At 43.2% G+C, this 13899-nt stretch overlaps 1 protein-coding gene across 2 annotated transcripts; it reads right to left on the bottom strand.

Annotated features, from left to right (window-relative positions):
• Window positions 1–7369: 7369 nt before the first annotated feature.
• LOC306781322 (dnaJ homolog subfamily C member 16-like) lies at window positions 7370–13607 on the bottom strand. 2 transcript variants are annotated; one of them, XM_079274125.1, is made up of 15 exons: window positions 13496–13607; window positions 12926–13107; window positions 12781–12847; window positions 12349–12673; window positions 12071–12255; window positions 11862–11966; window positions 11607–11765; window positions 11389–11519; window positions 11108–11291; window positions 10052–10231; window positions 9897–9973; window positions 9699–9779; window positions 9436–9516; window positions 9166–9336; window positions 7370–9083 (listed from the first exon to the last, which is right to left on the bottom strand). In XM_079274125.1, exons 1-15 carry the CDS (start codon window positions 13529–13531, stop codon window positions 8642–8644), a joined length of 2406 nt encoding a protein of 801 aa, XP_079130251.1. In that variant the 5' UTR covers window positions 13532–13607; the 3' UTR covers window positions 7370–8641. The 2 variants fall into 2 exon arrangements, with proteins under 2 accessions (XP_079130251.1, XP_079130250.1); XM_079274124.1 differs by having other exon boundaries at window positions 9166–9516.
• Between the last annotated feature and the right edge of the window lie 292 nt (window positions 13608–13899).

Below are 13899 nucleotides of genomic sequence, written 5' to 3'. Positions count from 1 at the left end.
GCTTTGGGTAAAATGTCCCCTCTTTGTCCCCTACCGTCTTTGATAACAAATTAGTTGCTATTCGTCCAGTGACTACAAGCATGGGCAACTCAAATGATTTGGTTTATGTTGCGGCCAGAGTTGAGAGAAACCAACGGTGAGTGTTGTGAGTGGATGGGATGCCAACAGTTGTCAGTATCACAGACGGGAATAAAATGTCAGCATAATGCCTCGGCTGTTCAAGTGCTTATTATCTCTATGAATACAGGAGACCTAACCCACTGAGTGGAGTGGACAGATGGTGTTTTGTTGCGACAGCATTTGGAAAACACACACATTATGAAAGATAGAATTATACAAAGTAATTAGGCAGCACTCTTTTCACCGTAAGCAGCCAGAACTGCAGTCTAAACAAACTCTGTAGTTTATTTTCTGTTTTTGTGAAGCTCTATAGTCATTTTATCCCTTTGGTTGTCTTGAATCCCCATGTGGCTCTAAGTGGAAATGAAGCTGGTGAGGTTTGCAAATCTGTGAAGGTAAGAGGGAGACAATGAAGAGGAAATGAATGGGATATGAATGGGATGAGAGAGAGAGAGAGAGAGAGCGAGAGAGCGAGAGGATGAGTAAGATTGCTTGAAGGAAGGAATAGAGACCAACCGACAGAACAAAGGTCCTAAACACTGAATCTGTAGTTTGTGCAACAAATACAAAGGAAGGAAGATGGTCGCTCAACCTGCTGCCGGCAGGATGGGAGACTGGAAAGGGAAAATGAGTGGAAGAAGAGAAGAAAGAGTTTCCCGGCAGGAAATAAGAGTACATCCCTACAAGCAGCGCTGTGGCGCTGTACTTAAGCACATGGTGCTTTCAGCTAAATGCTATATTCAAATGCTAACACAACTTAACATGCTGATGTTGCATTAGTCTCATTGTAAGGAATGAGTGGGCTGCGTCTTTGGACCCACTTGACGCAGTGCTCAGTCGTTTTTGTGAACTTTTACTTTCTTTGAGCATTTTTAAAAATCTGTCATTTTACTTAAGAAATAATACTTAATAAATGTTTGCGGGCCGAGTTGACGGGCTGAAGCTACTTCAAGCACAATCAAATGAAGTACCACAGCAAGGGTTCTAATTAGCATTGTGGTAGCTCGGCATGGTTAAAGAAGTGGTTGCCTCTATCTTAATTAATGGCTGATTTGCACCACCTGGCGAGCACGCTCAGTGACACGCCCACGATGTTCGTGAGCTGTCGGTTCACGGAGAAGAACTGTGGAGGACTTCGCGGTGCCGTTCAGAAAGGTGAGTACAAAGACACCCTCACTGGACTCTCCAGATGAGTTACAAAGTCATTTCACCAGCTTAATAGCAGACACCTCAAGGTGTCACTCACACACAAACCAGGACATTCTGATGTAGCATTTCAAAATGAAAGCCCTTCAAAATCACATTCATGACTTAACTTCAAATCTCATTCATGACACAATTTGTCGCATTTCAGATTCGATTTTTGAGGACATGCACATGTGCACATGTTTAAATACCGCCTAGCGCGCGACTACTTTACAAGGCAACGAAGTGGGATTTTCTTTCTCACGTTCGTGTGCGTGTGTGGTTTATATTCTTTACATGGCTGCTTTGGTGATGTTTTATTCCGCTGTTGTCCATAGATTTATTTGTTGCCCATAATTTTAGTTTTTATGAGTTTTGTCTCTTTTCTATTTAATTCTTGTCCGGCTACACTGGGGTAGTTGTAAATGTATAATTGATGATCAGCTGTATGCACAGACTACAGAGGGCCCATCTGTGGGTTTGGACAGAGGTGGTTTTGTTGCTGAAGACTAAAGATGTTTTTTAATATAATCTGTAGTATCACAAATCATCATCATCCTCTCCCATAACGTTTTAAATGCCATACTTTAGACTTTTTACTTAAGGGGCCAGTGTTAGCGTTGGCTGAAATTGAAGATAATATGAATAGGTATGTTTTGTGTATCATCACCTGAAAATATGAATAGTTGTGTTGAGCCATTTATATCTAAATACGAAACAGGTCCTCTTAACTGAGTTCACCATGCAATGTTTCTACTGTAGCCTGGAACGGACAAACCAAATACTGACTCGAGACCGCTCCATTTGTGTTTTGGCATCAGGCTCCATAGTTCTCCATCAGGCTTCAGGGCACACAGGAGATGTTTCAGTTGGTTGCAACCTCACCGCAAGATGCCACAAAATCCTCCACACTGGCCCTTTTAAGTTCACACATGTAATTTGACTTGTGTAAAATGTCTTTAAAGTAACAGTGATTTTTACTTGAGTTTGGTATCTACTGCTCTTTCACCTCTGCCTTCCATTGCCGTCTCACCGGGGGTTAAATGTGGTACTGATGAGTACACGGGGCCCTGATCTACCAGGTGAGCTCACACAATGCCCCTGTGTAGCGCGGTTATTGTTGGGGATTTATTTTCTGTTTGTAAAGCCCATTTCTAAACCACATTAAAAGTTGTTTTCAACCAATATCCAGCAAGATAATAAATAAATAAATCTACCAATGCAGAGTATAATGCAACACAATCTTGGCTCTTGGACATCGTAGCTGAGATAAAAAACAATGTTAAGTAATCAATCAGTGGGCAAAATGTGTCTGAAACGTGAAAGTTGATGAGCTGTTTACCATTCAGTTTCATGTATTGATATAGTCATTTAGTAACTCTTAACACAGAATCAGGGTTATTAAAGGAATGTTTTTTTAATACTTTTTAACGAGACTTTCTTGGTTTCTCATCAAGTCAGGTGTCTCACTTTATGAAAGCTGCTCCTGTGCTCCCTCACGGTGCACTTGCAATGTGCACTGTTGTCCTCTTTTGTCTTATGGATTCCAGTATTTACTACTTCAGTCGCTTGCTTTCTTTGACACTTTTTTTCTTTTCTGTGTTCGGTTTACTTTTGTCCTCAGTGTCTTGATTATGAGAGAGCAAACAAGCTATAAGGATGCCAGCGGCCCTGATGGACAGACAGGAAGTGACTTCTTCAAAGCAACCTTTAAAAACAAAAGAACCACTTCCTGTTTTGACTGAACTGAAACATCAGAGAGGGAATGGTAGAGCCGGGTAGTATTAAGTATTTTGTTGACTGGACTGTTACTCAAAGTGAATTTGTCTTTGGTAATTGTTACACTGTAGGTAATTTTTTTTTAATCCAAATTTATGCTTCTTTTGATTTGTTATTTTTACTTTTTTAGACCTGGACCTACATACAGTAAATGCATAAATGAGAATTATATTATTGAGTTTCACGATATCCATGATCAGTGAGTGAGATGATTTTTTTGGAATGCTTACACATGAAGGTTGTTCGCTGATTAAAACTTACAAAGCAAATTTCAAGTGTCTACTCATGATGCTGAAAAAAACGACTCAATCAGGGCGCATAAATATGTCAGCAAGTAAAGATTTACTTGTTCCTTCTGTTACGCCTTCAGTTAATTCCATGGATTTTCTTCAGTCTGCAATTTCACTGAGCTCAAATCCCAGCAGTCAAACTAAGGTGTATCAACTCCAGAAAGGTTAGATTCCCTGTTAATTCAACCAACTCAAGGATGTGGAGATACAAGAGAGCGTTATGCAAACATTCCTCTCACTTTGTCTCAACTTTTAATTGTTTTTATCTTTCTAGACTTCTGCCTCGTGTGTGCGCGTGTGTGTGTGTGTGTAGTCTAAACCTAGCTAAAATAGGTCCGTATTAGAGGAAGCTTGAGGAGGTATTATGTCAAAGCAGTATTCTTTTGTATCTGCCTATCTATCTCTGAGAATGTGTTGGCGGTGTATGAGATGAGGGGAGCCGGGCAAAGGACTGAAAGTACAAAGTATCTTTCACAGGAGGAAGTTAGACCCTTTTTTCCCTTTTTCATTTTGAAAAGGTTTGAGTTTCTGGAATGAATAGTTCCCAAATCTAATATCTGTCTTACTCTTACCGTCAACAAATCCCATGAAAAGACCAAACCCAAGATGAATTGATCCCAACAAGCGTTGTCTCTGCACCAGAGACCTGCATTGTTGTCCTGAGACAATGTAAAACCCATCAATGAGGCATCATGATGAGGTCATGTTACCGGGTGCCATGCTCCTTCATTACGTAATTTATTTAGAATAAATCCTACATCCACCGTCCTGCTGCTGTAAATACTCACTAAGGCACCAAATGTGTATTCCTCCACCGCTGGAAATAGTCCTAAACAAATGCACCATTTACCTTATTTGCTAAAGAAACTACAGTGGCCAGTTGTTTTCAGAAGTTGTGGGATCTACCTGTATGTAAATCTGAACAGAAATGAAACAAATCAAATGTGTGTGCGACTTATGGTTTAGCCGTCACAGTTTACATCACGCAGCCAGAAATACACCCACACGTACAAACACAGGATACAGTCAGCGAGGCTCCAGTGATTAAAACTAAACACAAGGAGAGGAACTCGAGCTCTTCACTCCAGACTAAATGCACAAAACACACACGGATACGTGCGGCATCGCTCTCACATGAGACGGTGGAATGTTTGCCAATACATTTGATGAGGGCCAAATGTTCTCTGAGAGGAAGGGAGGGCCTTTCCTTTCACAAAACACTCACTGAGCCAAGTCACCATCACCTCAAATGAAGACGTAAACGACAGACGGTTAAAAGTAAGCATGGATTTCTGCAGCGACGAGGAAAACGCATCAAATATACACTTTGCTTCCGCTCCACACTGACCTATCCTCTCTGTCCCTGCTCCTTATTTCTCTTATCAGATAAGTGATTACACTTGGGAGCCCTGAGGGGCGGTATTGACGGCATAGGTTCAATCCAGACGGGTCAGTGCAATAAAGCGAGAGAGGGGGAGGGAGGGAGGGAGGGAGGGAGACGGGGCGAGACCGGTACAAAGCCTGGCCCTTAGTTACTGTGGCTACCCCTTGCAGTTCAGAGGAAGCATGCTTCCATCCACCTGAAATGGAAAAGTTAGTGTATTAATAAAGGCACAATGTAACTAAGTAGACCAGAAAAAGACTTGGCGAATAAACCACACGAAGCACGTGACTTAGACATGCACTGACAGGGCAATAAGGAGACTAATGTTCCTTAAAATCAACACATGAATGCACGGTTTGATTTGGCTCTCTTTTAACTACGTTACCTCATCGTGCCCTCTTCCTCTGCAGTGGCTTAGTGGTACCCGACTGGAGAATTTGTACCACCAACGGCTTGTCATGATTCTCTTACCTCCTAATATTCCCATAACAGTGGTGAATATAAATTCACAGTTTATTTTTGCAGTTTTTTCTACATTTTCTCCCTTGAACTGAGGAGGAAGTCGTTCTCTTTGCCTGCAGCAGGACCTTTTGCCTGTGAATGTAAAGAACACATTATTAGGAGTGAACAGGAGTCCTGCATCAGACACTTACTGCAGGCGTAGGTTAGGGTTCATAGTGGAGCGTCAGATTTCACCCGTTCATATCGACACCACAACACCAGAGGCATAGCTTTGTGCTGTGTAATTATATTCTCCACTGCAACTTTTCTTTTTGTTGTTTACACTTCTGAGCTACTGCTTCGCACATACTTATAGAACTGGAATTACATCCCCATTACTAACTCACTACACACTGTCATGAACAGGAATAAGTTTTGTGCGGTGAGTTTTTAAACCTTAATTTGCTTATTTTAACCATCATAGATCATCTTTAATAACAGGGTCCGCAGCTGTAAATGAGGACTTGAACTAGACAACAGTAAACACAAACAAAGGGGGAGTTCAACGTGTGCTTGACGAGACCAAACATATTTCTGGTGGTGTGGTGCCCTCTTGTGGCGGAATTACTGGATAACATTATAGAAGATAAAAACATAATACAACACGTTCACATTAATACTCCAATAGAAAACTATTAATTAACACGCAAAGTAATGAATGCAAGTTATTCAAAGTGATGCAAATTAGATACAATATATAATATTAACATGAACTAGCAGATTCCACTGAGATGCAATAACACCCTTCGTCTGTGTGTTTTCTTACCTTGCGTTGTAGATTCAGTGCAGCCTGTCAGGGATGTTTCACACTAGAAGTTTTCTTGAATTCCATCTGGTTCCTTCCTTTAGAGCGGATTTTATCCACATATAGTTACATCCTCAGACATGCTGAGTCATTTGACCCAACAGCGCTTTCAAGTGGTTTGATTTGGCAGTTTTGGGCTAATAAGGGATGAAATCGACTGTGTCTAGGGAGTCGAGGGGGATTTAGGAAAGGAAGGAGTGCTTTGGATCCAGTGTCTTGTTCAGAAGTTGAAGTGAGGAAAGTTGGTAAAGAAACAGTAGCTGCAGTGGATGAAGAAAAAGCACACAACATGCTATGGAAAAGATTAAGTTATGTTAAATGGGAATTGGAGGACAAGTTTTATTGGACAATGGACTTTTTGAACAAGAGAACTATCCAGGTAAAAGTAGAGTGTGCTAAGTCCTATACTAGTCTTAATTATGATGAATGATATTCAAAATGTTTCGTAGATATGAGGAGACGGCTATTTGCAGATGATGAGGCTTCGTGGAAAAGGAGAAATGTGGGTCATTTCATTTTTAAAAATGGGATTAAATCAAGTGGAGATGTTCTTTCCCAAGATTGAGAATTGGAGGAAAACAGTCATTCGAAGCGGAATGAAAGTGATTGATAGACAGATTTTTGGAAGTACATTTCGTCATAAAGAGAACACATTAAAGTATTGTGCATAAGTGTAACAAATGCCTTGTAGGGTTGGACAGGGGAGCGGGTATGCTTGAAATGTATGTTATGAAGCTCAAATTAGATCCACGGTTAGATTATGGGAGTGTCGTTTATAGATCTGTATCGGAAACTGTACTTGGAGGATCCATCACACCACTGGTCCACATCTGTGCTGCTGATGTTCCATTGTGAGACACGCGCTTCACACACATAAGAAACTTATAAACCATCACCAACACCTCAGAGTGCAATACTTAGCTCCTCCCCTTACCTGTAACTAGTTGTCTCTTGTGATGTGGCTGATATTCACTTTTGGTGCAAACAGTATTCTTGTATTGTTAATAACAGAAGCTTTGAGGCGCTGGGTAAAGTGCCACACTGGCATGTCTTACTGGGACAGTTAATGCTATTAAAAAGCAAAATGTCTGGTTACATAAAAAGTTTGAAATATCCACTGCTTTGCTATAATAATAATAATTTGTAATCTTTTTTGTTGATTTAGGGAACCGAGATTATGCAGCGCTGCCGTGATATGAACCTTGTTAGTACTTTGCACATCAGCTGGTTAAAAAAGGCCAATTCTGCAGACATAATTAACAAACAAAGCATTTTATTACAACCAACAAGAGGATAAATGCGCCACTGAAGACCGACAGACACATCTGACGTAAGCAGACCTTTTTTTTTTTTTTACTCTAACTACTTGAAGACAGTCTTAATAAAAACATAACTACAGCATTTAGATAAATCCATGTAAAACATTCACCTTATCTTTTAAGTTACATCCTCTATAAAATACAGGTCCTATAGATGGTATGGTTATCTACAATATTTACATCACATTGTACCAACAAAAGTATGTGAACGACGTTTTTACACTTTGCGTTGCTAAAAGGAGTTGATAACCCAAGCAAGCTAAGTTTGACTTAACTTTCATGTCGACGTAATGAAAACATTCATAAAACGAACTGCACAGCCTGATGGTAGTGTTTGCTACATGAAGCTACTGGCTAACAGAGAGTTGATGAGTGCGCCGCAATGCACAAGCGCTTCAGCATCGTCTGTAGCTGAAAATAAATTGGGCTGAGATGCGTGACAATGCGAGACATTTAGTGTTCGAGACATGCATCTCTATTCACAGTATTCATTAGGGGTGTAACAATACGCGTATTCGTATTGAACCGTTCGGTACAAGGCTCACGGTTCGGTACGCATGACGAACCGAATAAGTTTGAAATTTTTTTTTTTAATTTAAAAACCTTTTATTTAACCAGGTAGTCCCATTGAGATTAAAAATCTCTTTTGCAAGATGTAACTAACAATACTACATGACATTAAGGAGCAGTTTTTGTTTTTTATGCTGATGTGTTGCTAAGAAGACACCCCAGAAGATGGGTCACTCAGGTATAGTTCCATCATTGTTCAAAGTCAAAGAATAACTTTATGATGTTAGTTGTAATGAATAAATATATTCTAAAATCATGTACATTTCTCTGGCATTTATAGTTTTCTACTGTACCGAACCGTACCGAACCGTGGCTCCACTGTATCGTACCGAACCGTTACACCCCTAGTATTCATACATGAAGACGAAGGTATTATCCCGCCTCCTTTAGCGTGTGTGATTATGACTGACGGCCATGAAGGCAGGAGAGTTCAGGTGGTCACAGTGATTTAGTTTTCTGTTCACAAGGCTGCCGCTGCAGCAGCATTTGCCAGAATATAGGACGACTACCAACAGTTGAAAATAGCATGCGATGAGTGTAAGAGGGGTTGGCTAACAGGACCTGTCCCACAGTAGTTGCACTAATCTGTAATATTGTCCCAACTTGAAAAGACACCTGTATCTATTAAATATCTCAAGTGCAAAAAAAAAGGCATCTCCAGCCTAACTTGGGTAGAACTCGCCTCCATCTATTTACTGGGCGTGATTTTGTCCAGTCCTGGCCATGTGGGGATGTAGTAGCGATGCAAAGTGCCTTCCATGAGCCTCTCCATCCACAGCGCCAGGCGGTCCAGCTTGTGGTGGGTCTGCAGGGTGGATAGGCTGCGGGATCGCTTGGATCTGCGCGGCGGGTGGTCGTCGCGGGAGCTGGACCTGGACCTCCCCCCGGAACCGGCCCCCTCGTCCTCGGATGACTTGCTGCCGGGGTCCTCCCCGGTGTAGACGGGCTTAAACAGACAAAGGTACTTTTTGTGGCCGTTGAGGGCCAGCACGTAGCCCGTGTAGTCCATCTTGTGGTTCCCCCCGTCGTCCTCGTCGATCTGCATGGCGTCCTGGGCGTATTCCAGCAGCGTGTTCATCCACTCGCCGTGCTTGTCAATATTCAGGAAGGAGAAATGCAGAGTCGGGCTCCTGGGCGAGAGAATGAATGTGATGACTCATCAATAAGCAGGACTGTTTAAATGTAATGGACTTTATCTGATGTTGAGCTTACCCTGTGAAGGAGTAGACCTCTTTGGCAAACTTGCTCAGGAGGATGTTCTTGGAGGCGTCGGTGAGCACCAGCACTATGTTCATGTGTCCCGGCCTCAGCTTCACCAGGTTGCTTATGTAAGTGATATCCGTCAGCTCCGTCACCTCCACAAAACTCTTTTTGGGAGGCCGACTGTAATCAACGGCAAAAGAACAAAAAGCTTGAAAACACGATGATAAATGCTGCACTCGATGAATCATAAATATATGGAAATGATACTTGTATTCTTGCCTTGAAGTCCCTGGAGACCCATTTTCTGCTTTTGATCCATCTTTTGCCTTTGGTTTAGTCTGCTTATCTTCACTTGAGTCACTGAAAACACAGCAGAAAGAGGGATGCGCAGGCGTAGAGGAGTGAAAAAGAACAAGTTTCCTTGTTTTCTCTGGCTTGTCTTTAGCTTTCTTTATACGGTGTCTCGCACTAATCCCAGGACAGGCGGACGTTTCTATCGTTAAAGATTTTAGTGGTTTAGATGAATGGGCAAAGCAACCGACCTGAAGGCCTGGATGACCACAGTTCCAAACAAGATGAACAAGGCAGAGAAGATGAGGGACAGAAGAGGCATCATCTCACGCCTGCAAATCATCACACACACGACTTAGTGCAACTAGACACACAATCTTTAACGGCAAATTATTCCACATATATACGTGGAATGGCTAAAATGAGTCTTAAATGAAATTTCTGCCTACCAGTTGTTGTGCAGAATATCATCAATGACTTCAGAGAGGTAATCGTACGATGCATAGAGCCATCGGATCACAAACATCTATTGAGTGAGATCATTACATTAAGTACGGGGACTGGTGCTTGATGTTTAACACGGATGAGCACAAAGAGAACATACTGAGGCAAACTCGTTGTTGAGCTCGGGCAGCATGGCGTCGTGGACGAGGATGGACGGGTCCTTCTGCAGTCGCTCCAGCTCCTCCAGAAGACGCTGCTTGTCGTCCTCGCTGCCGTTCCAGGCCGTCACTGGCTTGAACAAGGCCTTCCCTGCAGCATTACGCCTCTCCAGGATCACCACCTGATTTAAAAAAAAAAAGCACTTTGGTTCATTAATATGAATCTTGACTGATACAATTGTATGGGGACATGAGCTATTTAAGACCTGCGTGGTAGTCTTTAAGAGGCTGTAGCAGGCAACGTTTAAAAGCCAGAGCAAAAACCCTGTTATGGGAGGGGGAAATAACACTGGCATGGCCATTTTCAACGGGGTCCCTTGACCTCTCACCTCGGGATATCTGAATGAAAGTATGTTCTGAGGTATCCCATAAAGTTTAGGTCAAAGGCCAAGCAGCTTGTTTTTTTTGCATGAAGTATAAATGTTATTTTCTTGGATTTCCGTACATTTTTAGGGTATGACCGGAAAGCTGAAACTTTGTGCTTACAATGAACTCAATTGTGTTCATGTGTGATGACGTTAGAGACCAAAGTAGCCGTTTCACACAGTGAGACCACTTTTTGAAACTTAACTCGCCTAATAAAATAACCTGTTGTAACCTCTAGAATAGTCTCGGCATCAGGAAACGTTACAAACACAAACAAGAGGCATTCAGAGGATGTGTGGCTCCCCGAGGTATATTGACAATAAGTGGGTTTCTGAGCAGTTTGTAGAACAGAAATCCAATTGCTGAAAAACGCAAATCTCAGAGAAATCTCCAAATGTCATAAGTTTTTGATAACAAATCGACGGTGTTCCTCAAGGTCTTACTGCTTTAAGTCGTTAAACGTTCCAAAGACTTATTTAGAAAAGAAACATAAGTGGATTATTGAATGTGTATAGAAAGGAAGTAACGACTGAATATTAAAACCAATATGCTGCAGCTCCATACATTCCCCAGATCTACTGTCGATTCACAGTGGAACTAGCGGCTGTAGTGTTGGACATGTGTGAGGGCACCTGTGCCGATGCCTCTGCACTGTCCTTGTTCTGCGTGAAGATGTCACAAAGAGGTTGCTGTAGCCGTTGGTACACATAAGCAAATCTCACAACATCCTTGGTGTTGGTCGAGGCAAACGAGAGAAAGGCGTGGTTCCCAAAAGAAAAGGTCTCCTCGTCCCCTGTGATCAGCAGGACACAGAATCTGAGGGGGACGAAAGACAGAACAGTGACTTGGCAAATGCAAACTAGATATCTTTAAATGACTTCTACAACAAAGAAATGAATTAAGTGTTGGGTACTTTCTGCGTCTGTGGAACTGTTTGACGGGACAGAGCTCATCAAAGAGCTTCTGATTGACCAGCCGTGGCACGAGGAGGAATCTGTTGTTTGACATGAACTCATCGATGATTTGCTTTTTCATCCCTTTAGCCTGCAGAGAACAAACGTAAGAAGAAAAGGAGTGAGGCAACGATTCAGTGTGTATAGAGAATAATAGCTCACTGCTGCTGCGCCCCACCTGAATAATGTCAGCGGGCTTGTCGATGTTCTCTTTGAAGACCAACATGGTCGGAGCGTAAGTGTTGATGTTGAACTGTTTCTGCAGGTTAGCCGTCTCTGAAAGGCCCTGGTCCACATAACCGAACTGCAAGTAGTCCTTGTAAGCAAACGCTGTCAGCTGTGGAGACGCAGAGATGAAATGATTGGCATGTTTGTGTTATGTAAAGACTGTCAGTGGAACATTTCACATAGAAACCGCAAGGCGAGAGCCTACTTTGTAGAGCAGAGGAACTACAGGCACTTGGTCGAACAGAAGCACGTGTGGCTTGTTGAACTCATGCCAGCTGCTCAGGAACTGCAGGTCATTCTTATCGGTGACCTGAAGTGTAGAACATGCACAGTGTTTTTGAATTGTGTATGTTGTTCACATACACTTTACATCAAGTATTTTAGTCAACCTCCCTGTAATCACAAGACGCGTACCCATTCCACAAGTCTCTGAGGAAGGAGGTCTTCCACAAACTGCCTCAGGTGCTCCTTTGCTACGGCGTAATGGAAAAACGTCACTTTGCCATTTATGACTCCAAGTATTGATGGCGTGCGATGAGCCCCGAGGTGATTGGCTAGCCGTCTCTCATGGCCAACATCCACCACGCCGATCCCGACACCTGCAAGGACGAGACATCCACAGACATCCGCACAATTTCATAGACGGTGGCGTTGCTGAATAATTCCGGATGATTTATTGGTTAACTCCAAACCTAGAGTCTCCATCTCCTGCACCACCTCCTTCCACACAGGCTCGATGTGGATGCAGCTGAAGCACCAGTCGGAGGTGATCTTTATCAGGTACGGCCTCTTGTAGCTGTCGGGCACCACGTCGTTCACGTACTGGTTAAATTGCAGCGTGTACTTGTTGTCGGCAAAGTCCCTCTGGTTCTTGCTGTTGAAGGGGAAGTTGTAGAAGGACTCGTCGAAGTAGAAGCTGTCGTGGCGATGGCCGTAGCGAGCGCCTCCGTACGGCTGAGTGTCATCGGTCTGCCCGTAACGGTCATAATTGGCCCGTTTGTCTTCACTGGACAGGATCTAGATTTGGGATAGAACGGATATCCGAATGGCAGACATCTTTAAATCTCTCACACAATATTGCATTGGGGGGGGGGGGGGGGGGGGGGGGAATTCAATTGACTAACCTCATAAGATTTGGTAATCTTGATGAACATGTCCTCAGCACCTGGATTTTTGTTTTTGTCCGGATGCCTTGAGAAGAAGACGCGTATTAGTTAAGATTTGAATGAGGTTCCTAGAAACAGGTCAGTGTCACGTGGACATGTTTACCATTCTTTAGCGAGACGCTTGTAGACCTTCTTGATCTCAGCCTGACTGGCGCTCCTGGTCACTCCCAAGATTTTGTACGGGTCCATCTCCGGCCCGGCATGGGTCGCTCCTGTGAGCAGCACCGAGAGGACCACCACTACAGCCAGCGGCACAGACATCTTGGACGCTGCCATCACAGAAACCTTTTAACACATCACGGGAAAGTAGATTCATTCCGAGGACGATCAGACCTTTTTAAATCCCGACACAGTGTTTCATTTAGCCGACTTGCTTAATCTAACACAGCCTTTCCTCCAAACTGACGCTAGCAGAGTAAAGTCAATGATGACATGAAGAAGACCACAGGGGTGGCTAAATAAAAATGGCATTATAGCATGCTAACTACATAAGCTAGTATTTCGACTAAGTAAGACGGCAACAGACATTACGTGATCATAATCCTGCTGTGGCGTTAACGTTATTCCTCGCGGGTGGAAACGTCCTCACAGCTGTTTTTTTTAATTTTCATTGTGGTTCGTCTTAGTTGCGTTGCTGTGGAGCCTAACAATCTCAACGCAGCTCTACGTTCACCTCAAGCAGATGCAGTCCACCGGTACTGCGCCTCATAGGAGTTCATGTTGTTCAGCTTGCTGGTTCACACTGATGCTAAAGACAGCGACATGCTCAGGGTGTGTTCAGCAGCATCACACAGCTCCTCCAGCGCGAGCTCACAACCTGCTGCTGCGGAGCAGGAGGGGAGGGGGAGGCGCCCGGTGTCGACATTAATTTTGGGAGATTGAGTATTTAGTCGCTGTTTATGCTTCGTGTGCGTGTGTTTGGTTTATTGCTCGGTGCGCGGCGGTGTTTAGTCTACATGTACGCTGGCCGTGTGGCAGCGGCGCGCGGTAAAGGAAATCAAACGCATCCTGTTTTTTTTTTTGTTTTTTTTCCCTCTGTGCTCTCTCAGTGGACCAATCACAGACGCTGATGCAAAC

The sequence above is a fragment of the Melanostigma gelatinosum genome, assembly GCF_949748355.1.
Source record: "Melanostigma gelatinosum genome assembly, chromosome: 8".
Classification (NCBI taxonomy): domain Eukaryota; kingdom Metazoa; phylum Chordata; class Actinopteri; order Perciformes; family Zoarcidae; genus Melanostigma; species Melanostigma gelatinosum.
The sequence above is the reverse complement of the archived record's forward strand: the minus strand, read 5'-3'. Positions and strand labels throughout refer to the sequence as shown.